This window comes from Patiria miniata, unplaced genomic scaffold (assembly GCF_015706575.1).
Source record: "Patiria miniata isolate m_02_andy unplaced genomic scaffold, ASM1570657v1 HiC_scaffold_20, whole genome shotgun sequence".
Classification (NCBI taxonomy): Eukaryota; Metazoa; Echinodermata; class Asteroidea; order Valvatida; family Asterinidae; genus Patiria; species Patiria miniata.
The window spans coordinates 26,198,265-26,223,252 of NW_024037059.1; the positions used below are offsets into that span (position 1 = coordinate 26,198,265).

General features: G+C 42.5%; 1 protein-coding gene across 2 annotated transcripts in view; it reads right to left on the bottom strand.

Annotated features, from left to right (window-relative positions):
- Window positions 1-3,461: 3,461 nt before the first annotated feature.
- Window positions 3,462-24,988, bottom strand: part of LOC119728346 (rapamycin-insensitive companion of mTOR-like) — a 78,905-nt gene continuing 57,378 nt past the window's right edge. Inside the window, exons 20-30 of one of the 2 annotated variants that reach the window (XM_038200549.1) lie at window positions 22,867-22,993; window positions 21,431-21,672; window positions 19,499-19,778; window positions 18,657-18,749; window positions 17,262-17,368; window positions 14,153-15,538; window positions 12,648-12,786; window positions 10,184-10,559; window positions 8,110-8,392; window positions 5,345-5,483; window positions 3,462-4,295 (exon numbers count right to left, since the gene is read on the bottom strand). In XM_038200549.1, coding sequence (XP_038056477.1) covers window positions 4,203-4,295; window positions 5,345-5,483; window positions 8,110-8,392; window positions 10,184-10,559; window positions 12,648-12,786; window positions 14,153-15,538; window positions 17,262-17,368; window positions 18,657-18,749; window positions 19,499-19,778; window positions 21,431-21,672; window positions 22,867-22,993 — 3,265 coding nt within the window. In that variant the 3' untranslated portion in view covers window positions 3,462-4,202. Of the gene's footprint in view, window positions 4,296-5,344; window positions 5,484-8,109; window positions 8,396-10,183; window positions 10,560-12,647; window positions 12,787-14,152; window positions 15,539-17,261; window positions 17,369-18,656; window positions 18,750-19,498; window positions 19,779-21,430; window positions 21,673-22,866; window positions 22,994-24,988 lie in introns of both variants that reach the window. The other variant, XM_038200548.1, reaches the window with a different exon arrangement.

Genomic DNA, 24,988 nt, shown 5'->3' on the forward strand with positions numbered 1-24,988 from the left:
AAATGTTTAAGGCTGTGAACGTGACAGATCGTTAGACTACAAGGCAGCAAAATTTACCCATGATTTCAGTCCTTCGTAAAGATAAAATTGTGCACTCAGGACACTCAAAATGGCCATAAGTAGTGGTGTGGATTTACGGGTAGTACGGGTACCGGGTACCCTATTGAGGTAAAGCATGGACACCCGGGTACCAGCCATAAAAGAAACCCAAACAAAAATTCGAATCCTGGAAGTTGTCTGAAAAGCTTTATACTTTCGTGAGCGTCATCTGTCGGGCTTTAAAATGCACATAAATGTGAAATCTTTTTCGGTTTTTCCATGTAGCCAGGTTTTCATTTTGAAAATTCCCCGCAAATGGCTTTCCAAACCTGTCTTTTTCATTGTCTGAGAAGTTGCTAAGTAATTTGTAAAGTTGGTGTCCGGTACCCGATTCCATAATCTGGAACCGGTTCCTGACATCAGCGGTCGGGGAACCGGGTACCCGGTTCCGATGCACACCCCTCAGTCAGATTTTTTTCGAAAGAGTTGCTCTGCTTAGCCATTGTTCAAACAGGTCTTTATTAAGGGGGTGGTTTGTATACAATTGAAAGGTTTGGAAAGTTTGGTGGCCATCAGCTGAAAATTAAAATTGACATTGAAAATCATGTTCCTCTTTCATTCCTGAACAGTTCTAACTTAGTGGGGGGAAAAATGAGGAACTTTTAAAAATTAAAGAATTTTGAAATTTTCCAAGAATGAAACATTGCTGTTAGTTTGAGTCTTTTAACCCTGGCAAAAATTCTCACTAATAGTGTCAACCATGGGCTTATGTGTGGTTTTCACGACTCAGCACGGATGCAAAATTTTAAATTCAACTTCAATTCCCAACCAACTTTATGTAAATTGTAACAGCCTTTTGTTTTCTGCATACAAATGACAATTTATGCAGTCTTCAAACACACACTAGTGAATTCCAACTTTACATCAGTGTGTGACACTTACATTTGGCAGGTCAAAATTTCAGAGGCGGACATTTTGTTGTTGTTGCATCCAATCAAAAGAATAACTTTTTAACAGGTTACCTTTCTCTCAAAAAAGATTTTTTTTTCTGGATCAAAACCAACTCCAGTTTGTTGCCGAGATACTGACTGAATGTTTCAGTTTATCAAGGTTTTCACACGACACACTCTGGTGACTGCCACTTATAATCAAAAGAGGGCGCCTTTCATGTAGGCGTGCGACGTCAGCTTTCACAAAATTAACTACAATCACCATTTACAACAATCATCGTTAAATTACTCATCCAACAAAATTATTGCACATTGTTTAAGAACTTTTAAATTAGTTGCACGATTTTTTTTTCCCACTACAACATATCTCCAGTTTTGTTTTTTGGTCTTCTTTCATCAACTAAGACAATTTTTTTTTGCATAAACGCCATAACAGCCATGTTCATATTTACAAATATCAGCAATGCGATAATCCTGTGGGTTTTTTTACTAGAGAAAAATAGGGCAACAAGAAAGAACCCCAAAACGCCCAAAACAAACAAGTATCTAGCCAAATTGTTTTTGTAAACCTTTACGAAAACTACAGTGCTGAAAAAAAAGGAAATTTAAGTTAATTTAAGTCTCATTGATTCCTTCGCTTAAAAAATAAATCTGACTACTTTTTACAACATTTTTTTCAATGTAATAATATAACTTCTCAATAATCTCTTTCCCGTTTTTAATTACTTTTTTTCTCATTACGGCAGCACTATTCTATAAGTAAATTTGTGGCATTGATTTCGTAAAATTTGAAAACAGTTTATAAAATTTTGTCACGTGTGCTGACACAACTTACTTAGGATGTAAGTTTAAGGATCCGATCAGTTTTTTTTTTATACAACGTCCAATTGCAGCTTTATGTAAATATTGTGCAACAATCATGCTATAAATTACAAAGGTAAAAAAACAACCGCTTTTCAAATTGCTTTTCCTTTACATGTCTTCACTCAGTCCCGGGCAACTCAATCAGTTTCGAGTCCTTCAGTTGAGCAAAAATTTAGTGTGGCATTCTCTTAAACTGCATAGCCCCACGCAAACAAAAAATTGAAATAAAAAAATTTAAAAAAAACATGCCTGAAAGGTAGGGCAGATCATATGTGCATTTTTTGTGTTTGAAGCAATACATGTGCTCAAATTCTAAAGACAGGTGTTTAACAACTAACCTGATGAACTTTTAGCCCAGTGAATGCTGTGTATTCCGAGAAAACAATATTATAGGATCTCGATTTCAATTCAAAAGTTGCAAAATCATGTTTTGAATTGCGCCCAAAATCAGCATCTGGGACACATTCTCATTCAGCTGATTGCAGCTACGTGATGTCACGCAACCGGGGAATAATAGCAACTGCGCCCTGTGTGCGTGCGTTGTGTCAACGCTTGTGCGCACCCATTCATGGATTCGCCAAGTTACAAACCAACTACTAACGGAAATTTCCAAAAGTTGACGCATCTTTGGAAATGGCCTTTTTCCAGAAAGCCAGAAAGAATCATTTCACTGGGAGTTAAGTGCCATTACTACCTTTAAACCAAGCAAGATTTTCAACGATAATTTGGTCAGTTACTTTTTGGATAGCTGCAAATGATCTACTCTACCTTTGACTACAACATAGGACGAGAGTCCCATGTACTGGATCAGTGTATCTGAAAGCAAGAAACTTATCACGTAAGAAAAAGGTGGCTGGTATTAAACAAAAAAATCTACCTGCAAGATTTCAGAGTTTTAAGTCTATCTTACAACTTAACATAGAGTTTTTAATTGTGCACATGTAATTTGCATAACAAATGATTCTAGTTCTTTTCATCTCTACAAACCAACAATTTGCAGCAAAACAAAATTGATAAGTACTATAAATTAAATGCCGGCTGTCCAATCAGCTTTCAGGCCTTCAAGCATCATGCATTTTGGATGGCAACTGTTGGCCAAAATTAAAACCTGGAAGTGCAGGCTATCAACTGGCAGTCCAAAAGTCAACGGCCTAAGTAAGATTTGTAGGCCCGATTTCTTGACGCTGCTAAGCACACAATTTTCTGCTAAGTGAGCCTTTGGTCTTTTTTCACGGAGACCGTAAGCAGTAAGCACAGCAAGAGGCATGCTAACCTCACGAGAAAAATTTGCTAAAAAATAAATCCCGTTACAATAGAAATCTCTGTGGCGCACGCAAACTCATGAATATTCACGCTGTGAAATAGTACTTAAAGGGCCCATGACATGTAATTTTTTTTAATGCAATCCTTGAAAATGCACATTATTTGGGTCCCCTTTTAACTAATTTCCAATTTTCGTTATGCCATTTTTTTTTAGGGTACTTTGGTTCAATTTTTGGTTTTTATGCTAATACAAATTTCCATATTCATGAGCAAAAGTGGGATGTCATTTCAGGCAGAAATCTCAATGTTAAAGCTATTTCAGGACCTACCGGGTAAAGTTGCCAGAATTTTGGATTTTTTGCTGTCGTAAAGTTTTCTTTTCTTTCGTGACTGGTTATCGTGTCAGTACATTCGTGTCAGTACATGGCAGTAACCCAATGAGCAAACTTTTCTCACAACTGTTTTCAATGAGCACATTTTTTGGTTCACAATTTGAACAGAAAACCCCTAAACTGAACGGTGTCTTCCTGAAATAACATCACAGCAACAACGCCCTCAGTTGTCCGGAAAAGCATGGAAACTATTTTAATGCTTTAAAGTAGTGCACTTTTCAATAAAATTAACCAAAAAGGGATGTCAAATGGTTTTCATATATTTAAGAGGAGTAGAAAGTTGCACAAAATGTGTTCCTCAGAAAAATCAATCTCATGGCCTTTTTAAGGAAAGCAGAAATAAAATTGGCCCTTGCTGGCTACAATTTTGAGGCCGTGGCTCAATTTCAGGCGAGGTCACCAATAAGCAAAGAAAATAGTTGCTTAGCAAAAACAGGTTACCAACCAAAATGCCATTTGATTTATACAGCTTGTAACTGGTTCCCGGCTGATTTTGCCTTAACACAAAAATATGCTAAGCACCATTTTCTACTTAGCAGTTATACAAAATCGGCTCCCGGTTACCAGTTAACAACACCTTGCCATTCAAGCAGAGGCCAGAAAGCTGGGCTACCAGTCTCACCTATCCTAACCCAGCTGGTGCTAGAAAGATGTACACCAAAATTGTATAAATTTGTAAACAATGAAATCCTGATTATTGGCAGACGACGGACAAAACGTTACTCGTTTCTTCCAGCTGTTTGCCTGCCTCCACAACTCCCTGGATCTCTTTGGCTTCCTCAAACAACTGCAAACACAAAGTTTTAAAAAATGGTTGGAATTATTCTTGAGAAATCACAAATAAATATAGGTTTTCCAGGCCAATTTCCCAAAATGTTCATTCACTTCTGAAAATCGGTCATTCATTTTCGTCTGAATTTGAGAATCGCTCTGAATACGCATTTCATTTTTGCTACCAGAGCATTCGATTCCATTTCAGTTCAATGAATTAAGTGATTGAGCAGCACCTTTCATTTTTGCCCAACCATATTCGTTCACAAGACTTCTTTTTCGCTTTTATAGGGCGATTTCAAACATTCACCATTCTATTTCACTTTTAGTTTAATGCCATTGGCACCAGATACAATTAGGGGTTTCTTTTTTATTAACTGTCAATCAAATTAGCTGTACCTGAAATCAATTTAGAAAAGGTATGCTTGCGTAAATGAATGCACAGGTAATGTAATTGGCTATCTGTTTCTCAAAACCGAGTGCACGGACAATGAAAACGATTGAACTTTCGTTGAATTGAAATGGGATTAAAGACGTGCATTCAAATTCAGACAAAAAGGAACGACCGATTTTCAAATGGGAATGAACATTTCAGGAAAGTGGCCGGGAAAACCTATATTAAAGTTTTTGAGACTCGGCACATATCATCAAGTTGTTCACACTTAAGTGAATGCAAATGTGAGGAAAAAATTCTTGGAAAGATTCGCAGGAGTTGACATTTTTTGCAACGTTGGAAAATTTGCAGCATGAACATGGATGTCATGAAGTTGCGTTCAAAAATACACTTCAGCGCAGAGTATGAACCTTACTTATCTCAGGGCTAGAAGCTTGTTGTTGACAAACCGACAAGCTCAATCGGATCTCGGAAGCTGCGGGCCAACGAATGCGTGTTCATGCATGAGTCACGTGATTGTGCCATGTAATTTCTGGAAGGAGCAGTGTTTTTAGATTTAAAAAAAAATCAGGTTTTTGATCCCTTTCAAAAAAAAGTGCAGTGCGGACACGGCTATAGATGAAGCCAAATGCAAGAAACGAAGGTGAGATTCTTGAAAATATCAGTCTTACCAATGAGTATTTCAGATCTTGGAATAGCTCCTGAATGAAGCGTCGGGCCGACAGGCGATAGCTACAGTTGCTGAGAAGGTACGCCACGTCAGAATACAGGCAGACATTCTCAAATGTGGACGGGAATTTCTCTTTCAAGCTGATTATAAAAGAACATGTTTAATCAAATAATAACTGAAATGTTACACATAATAAGCCAAAGGGTTTGTAAGTATTTCAGTTGTACAAAAGCGAATGTTGAGCGGATTTGCACAAAAGCTTTGGCTTGAACTATACAGGGTGAGTAAAAAAAACGAAACTCAAATGTCGGGACCATTGATATAAAAGCCCAATTCATAAGCTTTCTTTTAGTCAAAGAATCCTTCAAATCACGCATGTACTTTTCAAGTTACAGAGTTTTAAACACAACCACTGTTTTAAAGTTCTGTCCATGGATCACAAAAAAGGTGTGCATTCTTTCATTAAAACAAAAACAATTCACACACATCCCTATGTGATTCCTTTTCGTTTTGCTGAAAGAACACTGAACTTTTTTGTGATCCGTGGACAGAACCTTAAAACGGTGGTTGTGTTTAAAATTCCGTAACTTAAAAAGTACATAAGTGATTTGAATGATTCTTGCTTTCATATCCTAGATTTTGAAAGTGCTACATGCAGAACTTCCCTAAAACAATGGTCCCGACAAATGGGTTTCGCTTTTTTTTACTCACCCTGTATATGCATGCCTTCAAATCAAAAGTAAAAACAAATTTCATTTCATTTCATTTCATTTATTAATTTCACAGGTAAAAATTCAAGTACAGACAATAAGAACAGTAAAGAAAACAAAAACATGCACATACAGTTAGGAGAGAGAACAAGAAAAAGAGAAAAAAAAAAGTAGCACCCCTGATGGATTTTAAAAATATAAACTAAATTACTATCGAGTTAATCTCCTGATGCCACAATTTAAGAAGAGACAATACAAAAGGACATTACAAATGGACATTATTAAAACATGGCTTACAGTATAAGAATATAGAACTATACAAGCAGTTAAAACTGTAAAAGCACAAATGGGCATTAAAAAATACAGATTCGGTAAAAGAGAGATTCGAGTGAATTATAATTTGAATATCATCTTAAAAATCTCATTCTTAATGCTTGAAGTCTCAACAGAGAACGATCACTTTCCCTCAACCTTGGTGGGAAGGTAACGGTGTTTGACTCGTGGACTTGCACGTGGGTTCAAACCCTGACAGGAAACATGGCGCTTGTGTTCTTGGGCAAGACAGTTTACTACAATTGCCTCTCTCCACCCAGGAGTATAAACGGTCACCTGTGAGGGGAGAGACCAGATTGCGCTGATGCTTGTGTTCTTGGGCAAGACACTTTATTACAATTGCCTCTCTCCACCCAGGAGTATAAACGGTCACCTGTGAGGGTAGAGACCAGATTGCGCTGATGCTTGTGTTCTTGGGCAAGACACTTTACTACAATTGCCTCTCCCCACCCAGGAGTATAAACGGTCACCTGTGAGGGTAGAGACCAGATTGCGCTGATGCTTGTGTTCTTGGGCAAGACACTTTACTACAATTGCCTCTCCCCACCCAGGAGTATAAACGGTCACCTGTGAGGGTAGAGACCAGATTGCGCTGATGCTTGTGTTCTTGGGCAAGACACTTTACTACAATTGCCTCTCCCCACCCAGGAGTATAAACGGTCACCTGTGAGGGTAGAGACCAGATTGCGCTGATGCTTGTGTTCTTGGGCAAGACACTTTACTACAATTGCCTCTCTCCACCCAGGAGTATAAACGGTCACCTGTGAGGGTAGAGACCAGATTGCGCTGATGCTTGTGTTCTTGGGCAAGACACTTTACTACAATTGCCTCTCTCCACCCAGGAGTATAAATGGGTACCTGTGAGGGTAGAGACTGCATTGTCTGGATCTCGAGCTGCTGCAGAAAAATGGTCTCATAGCCTGATGAACAGTGGTAATAATTGTGTCTGTGAAGCACTTTCAGACTTTGGTATAAAATGCTATACATGTATCATAAAATTATTATTATAATAACATGCACACGAGCGAGGCGCTACTTCTCTGATTTCCATCATTGGAATAATCTATTGGTTTAAAGATGAGTGCATTAGGCCCCCCAAAAAAAAGTCTCCGGTTTCTGGTATGCGCATGCGCGTCGCCGTAGCCATGCGCGTCAGCAAAATTAAAAAGTTTTTTTTCAATGTAAGATGATGTCTCAAAACGGCTTAACTCACTGGTTTGACTGGAATCCTGCTGCTGCACAATTTTAACCGGTTTTTAGATGGGGTTACGATTGAGTAAAAGCTTTATGTGGCCTCTCTGGGCTCCCATTTATTTGCACTAAATTTAGTCGGGCACCATTTGCAGACGGTGTTGTAATTTTGTAATTGTGCGTCTGGAAGCCAGACTGACGGAGCACTGGTCGTGTATCTGGAACCTGTAAACGCTTTTTAATTAGCTCAGTATACTTCTCAAGCCTTATGGCCTTACTGAGGTCACCTAAAGCTGCACTCTGAGGGATATTTTGAGAGTTTTAAGGGGATTGAAGCGTCATCTGCAACATCAGCCGACATTTGAAGAGAAAAAAAATTGGGTAAAAAAAATAAAATAATTTTTTTTTTTTAAAACACGCGTTGCCGCACCACTTTTGGGGCAAGCTCAATACCAGAAACCGGAGACTTTTTTTTTTGGCCTTAGACACATATTTTGTTTACCGCACTGTCATTCAATTTTCTTGTTTTTACCTCAACAGTCCTTGCTCTTGTGCCTTCATCCCAACAGAGCTACCTAAGTTGATGACGAGACGCAAGACCTCTTTCCGGATCATGGCGCGGCCCTTCGGCGTGTCCTGTCGCATGCGGCTGGATTGGTTGGAATCAGAGCTGCTGTGGCCGCTGCCGGTGCTAGTCGACGACATGTCGGCGCTGTTTGGCGTGTAGCGTCCGCTGGCCGCGCTGGAGCCGCGCAGGCGGGGTCGGGTTGGGGGCAGGTTGCTGTCGGCCTCGCTGATGGACCGCAGCCGGTCATCTTCTGTCAAACAAAGAAGGTCATCAAATACGGGCAGTTCCACAGATTTAGAAACCTCAATGCCAACATTTCCAATTGATCCCAATGAAAAACGTGTATATCAGTTTGAAGCTTATTATCTGCATTTTACCGTACTGTACCTGAATCCATCAAAATCCACACCCCTGTTTTGGAGGATTTCGGCGGATTCAGGATATCTCCATATTGAAAAAGTTGGGGGATTTTGATGGATTCAGGACATTAAGCCTAGCGGTACTGCAGGATTTTGATGGATTCATGATACCTCTATACTGAGCAGTTGGGGGACATTGATGGATTCAGGATCTCAACAGTTTAACTTCTTGGCCATACATGTATGTTTGGTGTGTAAGAAGATTCTGATGGACTCACTGGTGGATCTGATGGACTCAGGAACCCAACATTTTTTGCATAACAAAATTGGTGGATTTTGGCGGATTCAGGATACTTTCTAGTAAAATTGCTCAGAGGTTAGGTTTAAGCTGTGTTATGGTATGTGCTTCTCGCCATAAGTCGTAAACAACTCCTTATATGGAGATTGACGCGCGCCTGCAACGTACTGGGCGATGTGGTGCAGAATGCGGTGGTGCAGAACACGGCGGTGCCGGTGTAGTGTGAATTTAGAACTCTCGAAATACGGACTCATTGGTAGTATTGCGCATGCCTAAGTGAACATTGTGAACGTTCAACAAATGAAAGGGTAAAAGGGACCAGATTTCATAGTAGTCCAAAATTCATGTGACACCGGGAAAGTGTTTAAAACCAGCCAGCCGGTGTTTTATCATCCGTTTAAGACTGGCCACGTGACGGGCTCTCGACCAATTGTCTCAGGTATTTATGAATGAAATATAGTTTAATTCTGTTCCAATGTTTAACAGTTCGGGCATTGCTTGCAACTGAAAAGAATTAACTAATGGGTACACAAAAAATCAATTTGTCCGAGTGCTTCCAACACCAGGATGTTTTGAGCAGATTTGTACTACAGCAAAAAAGTTGGATGTATTTTTTTTTTATTAAATCATATTCATAAATACCTCAGACAGTTTAGCTATTCCTATTGGTCGAGAGCCCGTCATGTGGCCGGTCTTAAACGGATGATAGAGACATGGCTAGCTGGTCTTAAACACTTTTCCAGTGTCACATAAAATGTGGACTCCTAAAAATCCAGTGCCTCTTACCATTTCATTGGTTGAACGTTCACAATCCTCACGTAGGCGTGCGCAACACTACCAGCGAGTCAGAATTTTACAGTTCTAAATTCAAAACGCAACGCCCCAGGCGCGTTCTGCGCGACATCGCGCAGAACATGCTACGCGCGCGTCAATCTCCATAAAAGGTTGTTTACATCTTACTCGCCAGCTGAACACTCCATTATTTTGCAAGAGGGATGTTTCAAAAAGCATGAAATGAACTTGTTGAACAAAACCGGGATTTTTTGAACAAATTATTTGATTTTTTTTTACCGAAAAGATATTTATGAATGGGAATAAATGTGTGCTCGGTCGGTATTTATCACTCTGTTTAAGACCGCTTAGAGTCTGGGTGCTGATAATTACCCTCGCCTCCGGCTCGGGTAATTATCAGCACCCAGACTCTAAGCGGTCTTAAACAGAGTGATAAAAACCTCCGGAGCACACATTCATTCCCTTAGTAACTGATTGATGAATTTTAACTGTAAATATGCACACTGCTGAGCTGTACATCTGACACTGTGGAACTACACTACCCATAAATAAATAAAATTTAACAGTAAGCTGGTGGTAAATGCAATACCTTCTTCATCAGCTTCATAGGTGCTGCGCGCCCTCATTTTAGTGCACAGCAGGCAGTGTTCAGCCTGATGCTTGGTGTCCTCCGTGAATTCCACCTCGGCTCGCGCCGCGCCGCTCCCCTTGCGTCCCCGATAGTCGCTCTGCGTGTCGTAGCTAGCGTCTACGGGGGGCTCGGCGAAACGGGAGATATCCGAGGGCTCCATCGGATTGTCCGAGTCGCTGTCCGAGTCGGCCTGCCGGTGGCGTTCCTCGTGACGGAGCCGGCCGTCGGGGATCAGCGCTGAGGGGTCCAGGCAGGAGAACTCCTGGAAGCCCGAGGTGTTGGAGGAGGTACGGGACGGTGGGCGGCGTCCACCGCGGTACTGACTCTCATCAGTCTAAGGTCATAGAAGAAGAAAAAAAGACACAAAAGGTTTAAAGGGAATATACATCATTTGCTTTTGCTGTAATTTTCAGAAATGGATGGAATTGGGGGGTTGGAAATATATAGCAAATATAGTTACACTGACTTTTTTTGAGGTTTTGGGTTCGAAAATGCTATAAAAACCAAGAAAAACAATCATTTTCCTCTAGTCTGGTTCCCTGACTCCATATAAGAAGAAACAGAGCAATTTACATACATTGGGAAATTGTAAGGTCAGGGAACCAGTCTAGCTGGCTTGTACCCGTTCATAGGTGTGTAATCGATTGCAAACAAGTGCGATGGTCAATTGGGGCCAGTATTTGAAAAAAAGCCAAAAATACCACTTTTCTTGAAAATGACAGTATACCAGGTGCCATGATTTTACAGGATGCTTTACACTGTCATTCACTAACAGTCCAGCAAGGTATTTCCAAATGATTTGGTAGTTTTATTTTTTGATGTTTGCAAATGTTGTATTTTCCCTTTAATCAAGTCTCTTAGGGGTGAGATTCGAAAGAAAAAAACATTTGTGAAACAATCGGCGGGGGGTTGAAGATTGGCAAGGGCCCCAGAGCAATATAGGGTCTACGGTATAACGGTCTACGTCTGTATTTGCCTTAAGATACCCCTTACAACACCCAGTTCTTTTGTTCTAAACAAACTAACACCTCAACAGTAGTCTGTGGAATATCCCCTTGCACAGCAAGGGTCTATGATATGTGAGCAGATTTGGCAATTAATTATGCAAAACAAGTCTGCGTTCTTAATAATAATAATACTAATTTAATCATTTGGGAGGCTAATCATCCTTACTCGCAGCTGGTATGCTGAATTGCAAAGGACGCAGCTACAACATGGTCGGGCCGCTGACATGTAAAGGCGCCTATGGCTGCCGGCCACATCGACCCATATATGACCACAGAGCATAGCCTGAGATCGAAAATGTTTGATTTTTCCGGAGGGAGGAAAACCGGAGGGCCCGGAGAAAAACCCTCGTGGCACAGGAGAGAACCAACGCACAACTCTACTCACATGTGATCCGCGGCCAGGATTCGAACCGTGGTCACCTTGGTGAGAGGCGAGCGCTTTACGCACAAGCCACCCATGACCTCGAGATTCAGACCATTCAGTGGGCCCCTTCTATTGGGTCTTCCGTAACACTTACGGCCGGTTCATACTTCATGTGAATGCGAATACGATGCAAATTTGACGTCACAAAGCACAAAGAGTTGAAATGTGTTCAACTTTTGCAAATTCGTAGTGCGAAAACTTGGCCTGACGTCACAAATGAACTGGCCCTTAGTGCCCATTTCCGATCAAAATGACGTCACAGCCTCTAAAGACCACTCCGATTGGACAGCCGACCATCGTTGGAAAAAACTGATTTTTTTTCAATACCGCCCCCAGTTTACCAAATTTAGCTAGTCCACATTTTGTTAGCAATTGGTTACACATCCGTGAACGGGTGCAAGACAGCTAGTCCAGTTCCCTGACCTGACTATTTTCCATTGTCTATAAATTACTCCGTTTCGTCTGAAGTAGGGTCAGGGAACCAGACTGTAGACAAAAACAGCATTTTTTTCTCTTCATTTTTCCAGCATCTATGAACATAAAACTTGAAACAGGTCAGTGTGACAACGTTTGCTACAAAATACTAACCCCCATACTAAAATCTATTCATTTCTGAAAATTACAACGAAAACAAAATGTTGTATATTACCTTTAAAACTCATACAAATTGTATATTTAAGGCCAAAAAAAGTCTCCGGTTTCTGGTATGTCGGCTGATGACTGCAAATGGTGCCTGACTAAATTTAGTGCAAAATGTATGGGAGCCCAGAGTGGCCACACAAAGCTTATACCCGATCATATCCCCATCAAAAAACACGTTAAAATTGTACAGCAGCAGGATTCCAGTCAAACCAGTGAGTTTGGCGGTTTTGAGACATCATCTTACATTGAAAAAAAACTTTTTAATTTTGCTGACGCTCCTAACTACAGCGACGCACTCACATACCAGAAACCGGAGCCTTTTTTTTTTGGCCTAATATAAAAAACTCACATGAAATATGAGACTGACGTCGACCGGCAGGCACAGCCCGAGGTACTCTCCGCCATGTGACTGGGAGAGAGTCTGTGTGTTGGAGCGTGGCTTGGGCATCCCTAGTATGACGTCCAGTGAGTTGATGCTCACCGTCCCGCTATTGGCGGACAGACAGAGGGATAGACATTGAAAAACACTATCAGACAGTTCAATATTAGGTATAAACACCGCATACTCTATAAGTTATCCCGCAAGCGCAAGCGGAAGCGTGAGTGGAATACAGAATAATGTAGTGCGTCTGTGTTCAATATACCACAAGGCTGAAGCAGAGATGCCACAGGGTCTGCTTGAAAAAAACGGAACGGCTGCTTGAAAAAACCGGACTTTTTTGTGTGTGAAAAAGCCACTCCGTGTCCGACACAAAGTCCCCGTTGTCATCTTTATCTTGTAGCCAAGCCAAGTTCTGTTTATTTTTTAACTTTGCTTCTATGGCCTTTAAAGCTGTCGGTTCGTTCAATCACTTTGACTTTTTCCATATTCCTAATATTTATTCTGCCTACCCGAATTTCCAACATAATTTTCGACACGAAACATGCACAATTCCACAACACTGCTGTCGGTGTACATGCATGATCCTTGCACTACGCGATGCGCTCAACGAAAACATGGTTGGTACCCGCATTTTTTGTATTCACATATATCACTGCGATCGGAAACTACCGATAGCTGAAATGATAGACTTTATTTCCAGGCTGAATGCTACGTGTGCTTAGCACACAACACGCCCGCACGCGGTGAAGCACGCGCGAGGCGCCGTTGTATACTGCGTGCAATTAAGTACGTTGGCCGCTTGTATCGCATGCAGGCTCGGCAACAACATACACAAAGACTGTAAGACTACTTCAACGAACAACGTTGTGCCTTGATTGGCCGAGAGCTAGTCACATGTTACTTTCTATTTTTGCTATCTTTCAGTGCCGGCCAAAAGTACTATACCCATAGCAACCAAAGAACTATACCCGTAGCAACCAAAGTACTATACGCACTGTGTGCAAAAATGCATAGGGGTGTTTGTGTTGCCCGTTGCGCATTGCCCGTTGTGCGTATTGTATCCAAACGCGCGCTACAGAGCTGGGTTCAAACGTTTCGTGAAGGGGTAGTTACAAAAAGTGCAAGTTAATTCTGAACTAATTTCGTATTCAAATAGAAGTTAATTTTTATTACATTCAAATTAAATTAATCAGTTATCGCCTAAAATCAAGCATAATCTGTGGGAGAGGTGTTATAAAACAAATATTGACTGCTTTATCTCGTGGTGTAGTTAAACTATCCTCCTCGGTGATCCATGGAACATTCTATTTTCCCTCGGCTATGCTTCATGGATCACCTCGGGAGGCTAGTTTTACTACACCACTCAAAGCAGTCAATATTTGTATACTAGCTGACTCTATAGTGAGCAAAAATGCGAAACTGCGAAACATTAAATATTTCCTGTCTACAGTATTTGCACAGAAATTACTTACTCAACTAAGAGTCCTTTCTTCCTCTCCTGCACATGATAGGCCAGTTCATCATGGCTACCTATAGATGCCGGTCTCGGGGTATTTTGACTTGATGGGTCCCCCGACACCTGACGATGAATACGCAATGCCTTCAGGGCTGCATAGCCATGAGCGTCGCGACTGGTCGTGAACACGGCACTCGTTTCCAACACATTGGAATACGGCGTGTTGAAGCTGGAGGAGACGGTCTTGGACAGCCGCCTCATGAAGCTTGGAGTCCGGTTCAAATTGTGCTTCCGTCGCAGCGTGTCGGAAGAGTGGATCCCTTTCACGGTCTGGCTGCTGGTGATGGTGTTGACGCTGGAGTTGGAGGATTCCGGCGGCGGGCTGTTGGGGTTAGAGTGGAGGGAGCTGATTCCACTGGTCTGGGTGGTGTCTGTGGCAAAGCTCTCACTGCGACTCTTCGTCCCGAAGCTGCTGCGTCCGCTCTCATTGCTGTCGCAGCGCCGGTTGAACGTCCGCTCCCGCATGGAATGCGCCCGGAGCCTCTCCGGGGTGCTCTGCGACTGGAAGCGGGCCATGTTGGGGTTGGGGGAGGCCGAGCGGTGCGGCTTGGAGCTGGCGTCGCTGTTGCTGCGGAGCTTGGTCAGCCGTTGGCCGTTCTTCCGCTGGCCGTTACCGGGCTCCTCCATCGCGGGCATGGTGGCCACACGGCGCAGGATGCTGCTGCGCGGCAGGGCCCCCGTGTGCCCGATGGTTGCATATTTGGCGTATCTTGCATTGTCGTGGTTGGGCGTCCGCTGCGGCAGGTCGCTGTGGGAGCCCGACCGCGTCCGCACCACAATGTCCGCGCTGATGCCTCGAGTCCTCATCTCCACCTCACTGGAGCTCATGCGAGTCCTGTGCTCCACAGCCAACATTTTCGTGGGGCTGGATTTAGTCCGGTCCCTCCTCCCAATCCTCTGGACAGGAGGAGCCAGGGATGGTGACTTCTCGTCCGTGACATACTGCTGGTCCCCTTCCTCCTCCTCCTCCTCCTCCGAGAAACCCGGCTGTGGGCTGGCGCTCCGGTAAGGACTCACCTCCCCGCTAACAAAAAACACATTCTTCCCGTCCGGATCGTTCTCGACAACTAACTTCGGACTCTCAAGCTCGGGGAGCTTCTCCGCCAATTCCATTTTGGGGCTGTCCAGGGTGTAGGTTGACTCACTCATGGTGGAGTAGGGGGAGGCCAGCGGGCCCGTGGGGTCTGTAAACCGGCCCAACTCGTCGAAGATGTTGTTCCTCTCTTCCAGGACTGGGAAGTAGGCCATGCGGGTGTGGCGAACGCTCTCCCAACCAAGGGAGCTCAGGAGGTCGGCACCCGGACGAGTCTTGGAGAAGAGGCCCAGCACATAGAAGCAAGTTCTGCAGATGGTAAACAGCAACAATGACACAATGTTCTCTCACATAATCATCATTTGCCCTGAACCCTTTTGAGAGGAGTATGCTTTTGCTCAACACGAATATTCACAACTGGACCTTTTTTGCATTAAAGGGAAAATACAACATTTGCAAACATCAAAAAATAAAACTACCAAATCATTTTGAAATACCTTGCTGGACTGTTAGTGAATGACAGTGTAAAGCATCCTGTAAAATCATGGCACCTGGTATACTGTCATTTTCAAGAAAAGTGGTATTTTTGTATCAATTTCCAACGCTGATCGGCCGACCAGCGTTGGAAAAAACTGGCTTTTTTTCAAATACTGGCCCCAATTGACCATCGCACTTGTTTGCAATCGATTACACACCTATGAACGGGTACAAGCCAGCTAGACTGGTTCCCTGACCTTACAATTCCCCAATGTATGTAAACTGCTCTGTTTCTTCTTAAATGGAGTCAGGGAACCAGACTACAGGAAAATGATTGTTTTTCTTGGTTTTTATAGCATTTTCGAACCCAAAACCTCAAAAAAGTCAGTGTAACTATATTTGCTATATATTTCCAACCACCCAATTCCATCCATTTCTGAAAATTACAGCAAAAGCAAATGATGTATATTCCCTTTAATTGTTAATAAATTAAAGTAACAAACCAAACCTCTGAGATGGCTGATGAATGCAATCATTCTATAGGTCACATTCAAATGACGTCATTTCCTACAGACCATCCACGTGCACCGTGCATAACACGCATTGTGCTTGATTGTGTAATATATAGGCAATTCCACGGTAACTCACGTTACAGTTTTGATGTACTTTTGAGTTTCCTTGGGCTGTAATTACCTGACTGAAAAGGTTTAATAACTGTTATCCCCATGGTAGATAGAGTAGACCTAGATCTACCTAAGCACCAAAGATGACATCCTGAAAAATGTGTTATGTATGATAAACAAGACGCACAAAATCTGTTACTCACGTTACATTTTCGTAACATGAGTAACCGTGGAATTGCCCATATGCAGTTGCAGTTCTCCTACAGAGATGGCCGTCATTGAGCAAGCCCTATAGACTATTCTGTCAAACAAAATTAGAAGCCGTTTTTGAGGTGGAACCATGTCTGCGCATCTAGCCCCCCCAAAAAAGCCAATGATTAGTAAGATTTGAGGCTTTGCATGGTGAAGATACTAAATAATGAAAGGTTTGCGGAAACACCATGTGCGAATAATTTCTCAACTAAGAGAATGGTTCTGAAAAGAACCAGAGGTATAAACTCGACGTTCCGGTCAGTATGCTCTGACCTCTCCTGAAGACGGTCAGAGCATACTGACCGGAACGTCGAGTTTATACCTCTGGTTCTTTTCAGAACCATTCTCTTAGTTGAGAAGTTATTCGCACATGGTGTTTCCGCAAACCTTTCATTATTTAAGCCAATGATTGAAAATGGTTTTTAAAAAAGTGTTTTGCCCAACAATACGCGCACGTTTTCAACATGTATAGTAACCGCAGAGCTAAAAATTCAACAGGTTATTTGTTATGTGCCCTACTGAGGATTTTGAGTAATTTCGTTGCTTCGAACGAACAAAATACAGAAAGAGCAATGACCTTACCGGTATGAACCTTTAAGGACCTATAAGAGATTTTCAAGATTTTGGGAAGAAAGGGTCAGATATACATTGGTTTTATTGTCAGATGATTGCGGTCTTACCCTCTCACTGAGAAGACTTCACATTCTTCTGCCAGTCGGATGATATCAGGTACAATAGATTCCGATGACAGTAACTGGAGTCCATACGAGGCAGTGCCTGTGTGACCCTAGGGGGGCACAAGGGGTGCAAAAACGTTTGAGGTGAGCAATGTAGGAATAAAAGAAACATCAAGTACGGCAGCAATATAAAGTTACTTTTATTTCCAATCAAACCTGCCACCTTACAGGTATTGGACACCATTTGAAAACATTCAAAATTGAAACTGTCAAAATATCATGACATATCCTACTTGATTGTAAGTAAAAAACAGGATCATGCATCCTGTGAAATCAGCATACCAGAGTGACGGGTTTGAGTCCTCACTAAGTCAACTTACTTTGCAATGCCCAAAATTGCAACCTACAATCCTGGCCAAATCTTGCTGGGCCCCCAACCCCCCGGCCCCTGTCAATGTTGTCTCTCATTGCGCGGTGTGTTCTCCATCAGCTGGAGAGAACAACATTGACCGGGGGAGCGGGGGAGTGGGTGACCGTGGGTGGCTAAGGCTATTTCCAAGTGTCCCAACCATTTTGGCCGGGATTGTAGTCAGTACCCCATGTGGTCAATAACAGTTAATACATCACTCGATTGTTCTCCCCCCCCCCCCCTCCCCTTTCCAGCAGTGCCCCTGGATGGCGATTCTGGTTCCCCAGGGTGGTGATTCTGGTGCCCTAGGGTGGGGATTCTGATCCCCTCCAATCAATGATTGGAGTGTCATGGCCTAGCGGTGAAGAACACCAGACTCATGCCCTGGTGTTCCAGAGGCAACAGTGGTGTGGGTTCGAGCCCGGATGGACACTTGTGCCCTTAAGCAAGGCACTTAACCATAATTACTTTGTCCTTCGGATGGGACATAGAGCCGTAGGTCCCGTGCATTGTTATGCATGTAAAAGAACCCAGTGACACTTATCGCTAAGAGAAGGGGTTTGCCCCAGTGTTTCTGGCCTCCTGTATAAACTCCCACGCAGAGTATTTAGGAGAACCAACCAACCAAAAACCAAGAACCAATGCAAACTAAACGTCACTCCTTGCCCGAATCCACAACGTATTTTTTTTTATTGGTCTATTTATATGGAAAAAGGGCCTTTTTCCACTGAAGAACTCAATTTCCCCAAGCATAAAAAATAAGAACAGAATTCATAACCAGCCGACCCTGGCAAGCTCGGTGGTCCAGTGGTAAGACATCTGCACTAGTAAGCAGGAGGTCGTGGGTTCGAGTCCCACCCGAGTAAGCTCGGGAAATTTATCTCATAAGAGTATACAGTTTATGAAATTACGTTGGTGAAGAGCAAAGCCCAATATTGAATTTACATTCCCCGACATTAAAAAATTCATCATATAAATAGAATGCATACCAGCGCCCACAGAGCAGCTTTAAGACTGAGAATGCTGGAGTAACTACTGATGTCTCCGTACCGAACGATGTCACATAACGTATGAAGGTGTTGCTGTAGGTAGGAAAAATAAAAAGATCAAATTGTAAAGAAAACAATTGCGTCTTGGTTATAATTTGTATCGTTAATACAGTGTTAGCTGAATTAATTAATGAGATATTAGCTGGGTAAATGAATGCTACGCTTTAATACTTTAACATTTTTGATTTAAGTATGAAGTCTGTGAAGTTTCATGCAAGAATTTAATGAAATAGCTATGCTGTGGTAGACTCAGCTTCACTCTATAAAAACACCAATGACATTTTGCACAAAGGTACTTTGATGTTATGGATACATCATTTTGTTGTTGTTACGGATGTTACATAAAAATGTTACGAATGTTACATGTCTGAAATCCACTTCACCGACATGATGATAAAAAACATATAAACTTAATCATGATATTCCAAGTTCTGTATTTTTTAAAATAAAATATGAACCTTCCTCTCTGCCTTAAAAACAAAAACTCGCAGTAACACTTGCGGTTTGCAAAGATTCCAAAACAACTACCTAAAATTTAAAAATTTTGCCCAAAGCCCTTTCTCTTGACAAAAACATATATTTAACCACTTCTGTCTCGCTCTCACTGGCGCACCACTCAAATAAAAGGTCTTGTTGTCCCCTTTTATTTGGTACCACATGTGAGGTTGTCATGCTTGTAGTTCTGAGGATTTCATAAATTTTGAACTTTTTAGCCATGTCCACTTTCCGTGGAATTGCCCCATAGCAGTTTTTTTCAGATTAGCAATTCTAAAACTCCTTGCCTGTTTTTCCAGTGTCTCTGAGCCCCCTCTATGCTGCACCAGCTGGCCGTACAGATGAACGGGCACGTAGACGTCTCGTCGTTTTCGTTTCTCGTTTTGCGACCGTCGCACAAAGCCGCCCTCGTAGACTGGCTTCTGGTAGCACGTGAACGCCTCGTTGATTTCCGTCTCCACCAGCGTGACGTACTTGCGGTTGTAGACCGAGCGCCATTTCTCCAACTCGTGGGTGACAAAGTTGACTTCTGAGAGATACTTGAAGCCCTTGGGCGTCGACAGAAACCTGAATGTGAGGAATTTGTTTCCTAGTTTAATTTTCTTCTCTCTGCTCTAAAGCCTGGCGCACACCTTTCCCATTTTACTGGTTTATCGGATCACCCCATCACTGGCACGGTTTGTGCACCATTGCAGTCTCGTTACCCACACATGCCCGATTCTGTTCATTAATTGGTCACGTGATGATCAGTCACATGATGACAAGTCACATGATGACAAAATGGCAGCCATTATTTTGCATCATGTGATTTTCTGCTTGAATCTGATTGGTTAACATAAATACCGCGTCCGGTGAAATTGGAGTGCTGCCTGCACACCTTTCCGGTAACATTGGATCAGGCGAGAAAGGAGAGAAAGACAATGAAGAACTGTTTCTTTTTGATGTTGGAGAAAACACTGGGATGATATTCCAGAATGAAAACCTAGAGAATCAGGCACGGACTGAAACATCAATGCACGTCAGCCTTGGTGGGATCTGAACCGGGAGCACAGAGGATGGAGGTGAAAAAAAGGGCCCTAGCTTTTGACCATATTCTCGCTACCCGTATTATCCAATGCCTTACTAGTACTAGGAGTAGCACCCCTCTGTCCCCCATATGCATCAGAGAGAATCTCCTATACCTTGTTAAGAGTAGCACCCCTCTATCACCCATATACATTGCAGACACTCCCTTCCAATCCCAACTTCCATTTATTAATATTCCATTTATTAATAACTCCCCTAAATCCCCTTACCTTGATAGGAGTGGCACCCCTCTGTCCCCCACATGCAGGAGTAACTCTCCTCCCATCCCAACTTCAAAATTAAAATTCCCTAAAATCCATACCTTGTTAAGAGTAGCACCCCTCTGTCACTTCTATGCATAGGGGAGACTCCCCCATAAACCAACCTCCAAATAACCCTCCCCTATAATACTGTGCCTTGTTAGGAGTAGCACCCCTCTGTCCCCCGCATGCAGGAGAGACTCTTCTCCTCCCATCCCAACTTCCAAATTAAAATCCCCTAAAATTCACACCTCGTTAGGAGTAGCACCCCTCTGTCCCTTCTACGCAAAGGGGAGACTCCCTCACAACCCAACCTTCAAATAACCCTCCCCTAACATACCGTGCCTTGTTAGGAGTAGCACCCCTCTGTCACTTCTATGCATAGGGGAAACTCCCTCATAACCCAACCTCCAAATAAACTTCCTTATCAAACCGTGCCTTGTTAGGAGTAGCACCCTCTGTCTCCCATGTGCAAAGGAGACACACCTCCATTCCAGTATCCAAGTAATAACCCTTCTAAGGCCAAAAAAAAAAATAAGTCGGTCTCTGGTCAGCGCGCGCGTCGATTTTAATCATGCGCGTCAATCTTTTTTTTTTCCAAAATGTTCTGCGGTAGCTCCAACAGCGCCCTCTATTGCCGCACCTCCTCAATTTTTTTTAACCAAAGAGCACCAAGGAATGGGAAATTGCACCAAGGCAAATGATCGAGAGCACCAAGGCAAATTATGGAAGACACCAGTGTACATGAGGACACCAAAAAAAAAAAATAGTCCCCCACCTTGTCTGTTCAATCCAAGCTTGAAGAAAAAAAAAAACCGCGTCCCCGCGTCAATTCCGGAACTTTGGTCTGACCAGAGACCGAATATTTTTTTTTTTTGGCCTAATCTCCCATACCTTGTTAGGAGGAGCACCCCTCTGTCGCCCATGTGCAGCAACGAGGGCCTGATCTGCACCAAGCTATGCAGGTTAGTGTCATCCTCGCAAGCCTCTTCGATGATCTCGACGGCTTCCGATGCCACCGTGGAGCTCTTGTCGTAGAGCTGCGTGACCAGCATCTCCATGCCCCAGTTTTGGAAGAATGGGATCTGGGCGCGGAGTTGGACCCTCAGGTGACCCGTGGCGTACAAGCGCATGGACTGGGTTGGGTACAGAAGAAGAGGTAACATTTAAACACCCGTGTCAAGCGAGGCAGAGCCTTCTTTAAAAGCCTGAGGTGCCATGATGCATCATAGAGGGCGATAAAAATACTTTTGTTATACCTCTGTCTTGAATACTGTACTTTCATTGGCCTAGAACGATCATGTGTTCAGTTTATAAAAAGTCATGGCGTACTCTCTGTGGGATATCACCTATGTGATATCCCACAAGGAGTGTGCTATGACTTTGTACGTACCGTACGTACGGTGTGAAATGCTTGTATCGTTGGCACCCATGCTATTTTCACCATGCTTTCACACATGAGTGGGAGCAGCGAATTAGCAGACGATCAGATGTTTCGAGCATGCGACATGCATGTGAGTTGGCGTTCGATTGTCATGATTGCTGTGTTTACTGCTGTTTGTTTTCGTTATTTTTACATCAAAATCCAAAGAATCCAAGACAGAGGTATAACAAAACAATTGTTGACTGCTGTGATGTGGGATATGGGACACATATGCACGAGTGGGATAATTAATAATATGCCCATTTGTATTAAAACCTGTATTCTCTCTGAGTGACCCCAGGTTTGAAGCCTTGCTCGTATTGATAGCATCGTAATTTTGGGCATGAGCTCTGACTACATGAGATACACTGGTTTATGGCTTTTGACTAGTGCCCCTTGAACAAAGATATTGACAAAAATGGGGAAAACATAGGGCTGGATAGCTCAGTTGGTAGAACACCGTAAGGCCAAAAAAAAAGTCTCCGGTTTCTGGTATGAAGCTTGCCCCAAAAGTGGTGCAGCCACGCGGCTTGTTTTTTTTTTTTTTTTTTTTTTTTGGCTGATGACTGCAAATGGTGCCCGACTAAATTTAGTGCAAAATGTATTGGAGCCCACAGAGGCCACATAAAGCTTATACTCGATCATAACCCCATCTAAAAACACGTTAAAATTGTGCAGCAGCAGGATTCCAGTCAAACCAGTGAGTTTTGGCGGTTTTGAGACATCATCTTACATTGAAAAAAAACTTTTTAATTTTGCCGACGCGCATGGCTACGGCAACGCGCGCATACCAGAAACCAGAGACTTTTTTTTGGGCCTAACAGCAATCTAAAGGTCACAGGTGCAAGCCCTGCTCCAGCAATTATCAAATATATACCCATTTTTGAAGAAAGTTTGGGCTTATTACCTCTGAGGTTGAGGTGAGTAGTTTACTGAGGATGGTTCTACCCAGGCCTTCCCTGCTACAGTTCAGGCAAGTTGTGATGAGCTTCTGCAGCACCTCGGGACCCTTGGAGGAACACAGGTCCAGAATGCTGGTAGGGAAAGATATAATGCTTATTCATACAAATCTGCGCCAGTTTACCCATTCCTATTGGTCGTGGGCCCGTCACGTGGGTAGTTTTAAACCGCTGATTAAACATCAGCTGGTTTGAAACACTTTATTTCTGCACCGCTGTATAAAAGGTCACTTTTATTGACATGTCTAACAAAGTAAAAAATTGAAGAAAAAAAAAGTAAATATCGAAATAAAACCTTTAAGTTTCAAGTTTGGTAGTCGTGAAAATGAAAGATACCAATTGTTTTACCTTAAAAACACTTTTATTCCTCAATTTCATACTATTTCTTTTAAAATATGTGTAGTAGACATATCAAAGACTACAAATATCAATAAATCTGAAAATTGATAAAAAAATCACCCCCAGATCCGTCTCATTTTGTCATAATGCCCTCCATTTGATACGGACTTGAAAAGAAGCTACAAAAGTAGGCAGAGAGCGAGAGGCTTTAACCCTTTCCTTACCATGGGCGACTTTGACTAGAAGTAGCCCCCTGCTGGTTCCCATGGGCGACTTTAGTCGACCAGGAAACCACACACAAAACACCCTCAACACAGATATATTCACTACTTTTCAGAAAGGCGGCATGTTGATATGTTTAGCCGCCCATACATCAACTATATACCAGCTGAAAGAGTGTTTTCATATCTTTCTATTGGTGTGGTTTATTCATAGTGTTACCATACAAAAAAAATGAGAAAAGTGCTTCAGAAGTATCCACGCACAATTTGAGGTATGGAGTGCCATTTGGTCATGTGGTGAAATGGCTTGCAGTTTGATAATTGGGACCAGACGAACAAAAAGGCATAACTTTCTTATATTTGCACGTATGGACTTCATTTTTGCATCACATAAAAGAGTAAGGTTCAAGGAACAAACTTTACACACAACATTTATGATTTTAATAACTCCTTGGCAATGAAAATCTGGGTTGAAAAAAGTGAGTTTTTGACTCGTGGTAATTTTGTTCACGCTCTAGTGATTACCGCATGACTGAGCAAACAATTTGGTCCTGGGGAGAGCCAAGTCAATAAACAATGTGGGCATGAAAGGGTTAACCCTAACTCCCTAGCATGATTTACTAGGAACCATACCCATCCTGGCAAATTCCAACACCATATGGGAAACTGCACACACATATTTCTGACTTTGATTCTGGAGGTGTGCCAACCCAATGTAAAAGACTGTCAGCTTAGGGGTTCTGTACCCATCCTGACAGATTCCAATAAAACATGCCGTTGGGGTTTGATGGGTTGAGTTCTGTTAGGGTTAAAGTACGTTTAGTAGACATATCAAAGATTACAACTAACAATAAATCTGAAAATTGAATAAAAAATCACAAATTTTGGGGGCATTTTTCGACCTGTGCTCAGTTCCGTGGACCTATCGCCGTTTGCGAGTTGGCCACGCCCCTTAGACAACCCTATGGAATTTTTGTACACTAAGCTTTGTTTGTCTAAGATTTTGCATGTTCCGCATCCATTTGTATTTCACGTAATTCGGGCGATTCACAATGCAGTGCGCCACCAAGAGTTTGCCACAGAGAGTTCATTTTTCCCAGTGCATTGTGGGAGATGGTCGACAAATTTGCAGCGCGGGACATTTGAAATTATAATATGGAATTTTGCGTCGGGGTGATATAAATCAAATAAGGTTTTGCCCTTCACCGACGTTTGAAATTGTTAGTTTTTCTGGTCAGTAGTTTCATTAGCGTATGATTGGAGTATCTGTTTGCCCTTTTGTTTTCTTTTTATCAATATGGTGTTTTTTGGTAAGGCGGCGGAACGCTATGCCCCAATCTATAACAAATTAGCTCAAGTGTCTAATGACACTCATTCAAATTGTTCATGTCTTGTCGACCGTAAACTTGAAAAATAGACTCTCCATGGCAAACTCTTGGTGGCGCACTGCATTGTGAATCGCCCGAATTGGACAGTATTTCACAATCTGCGTTTGACGCAATTCTAGCGT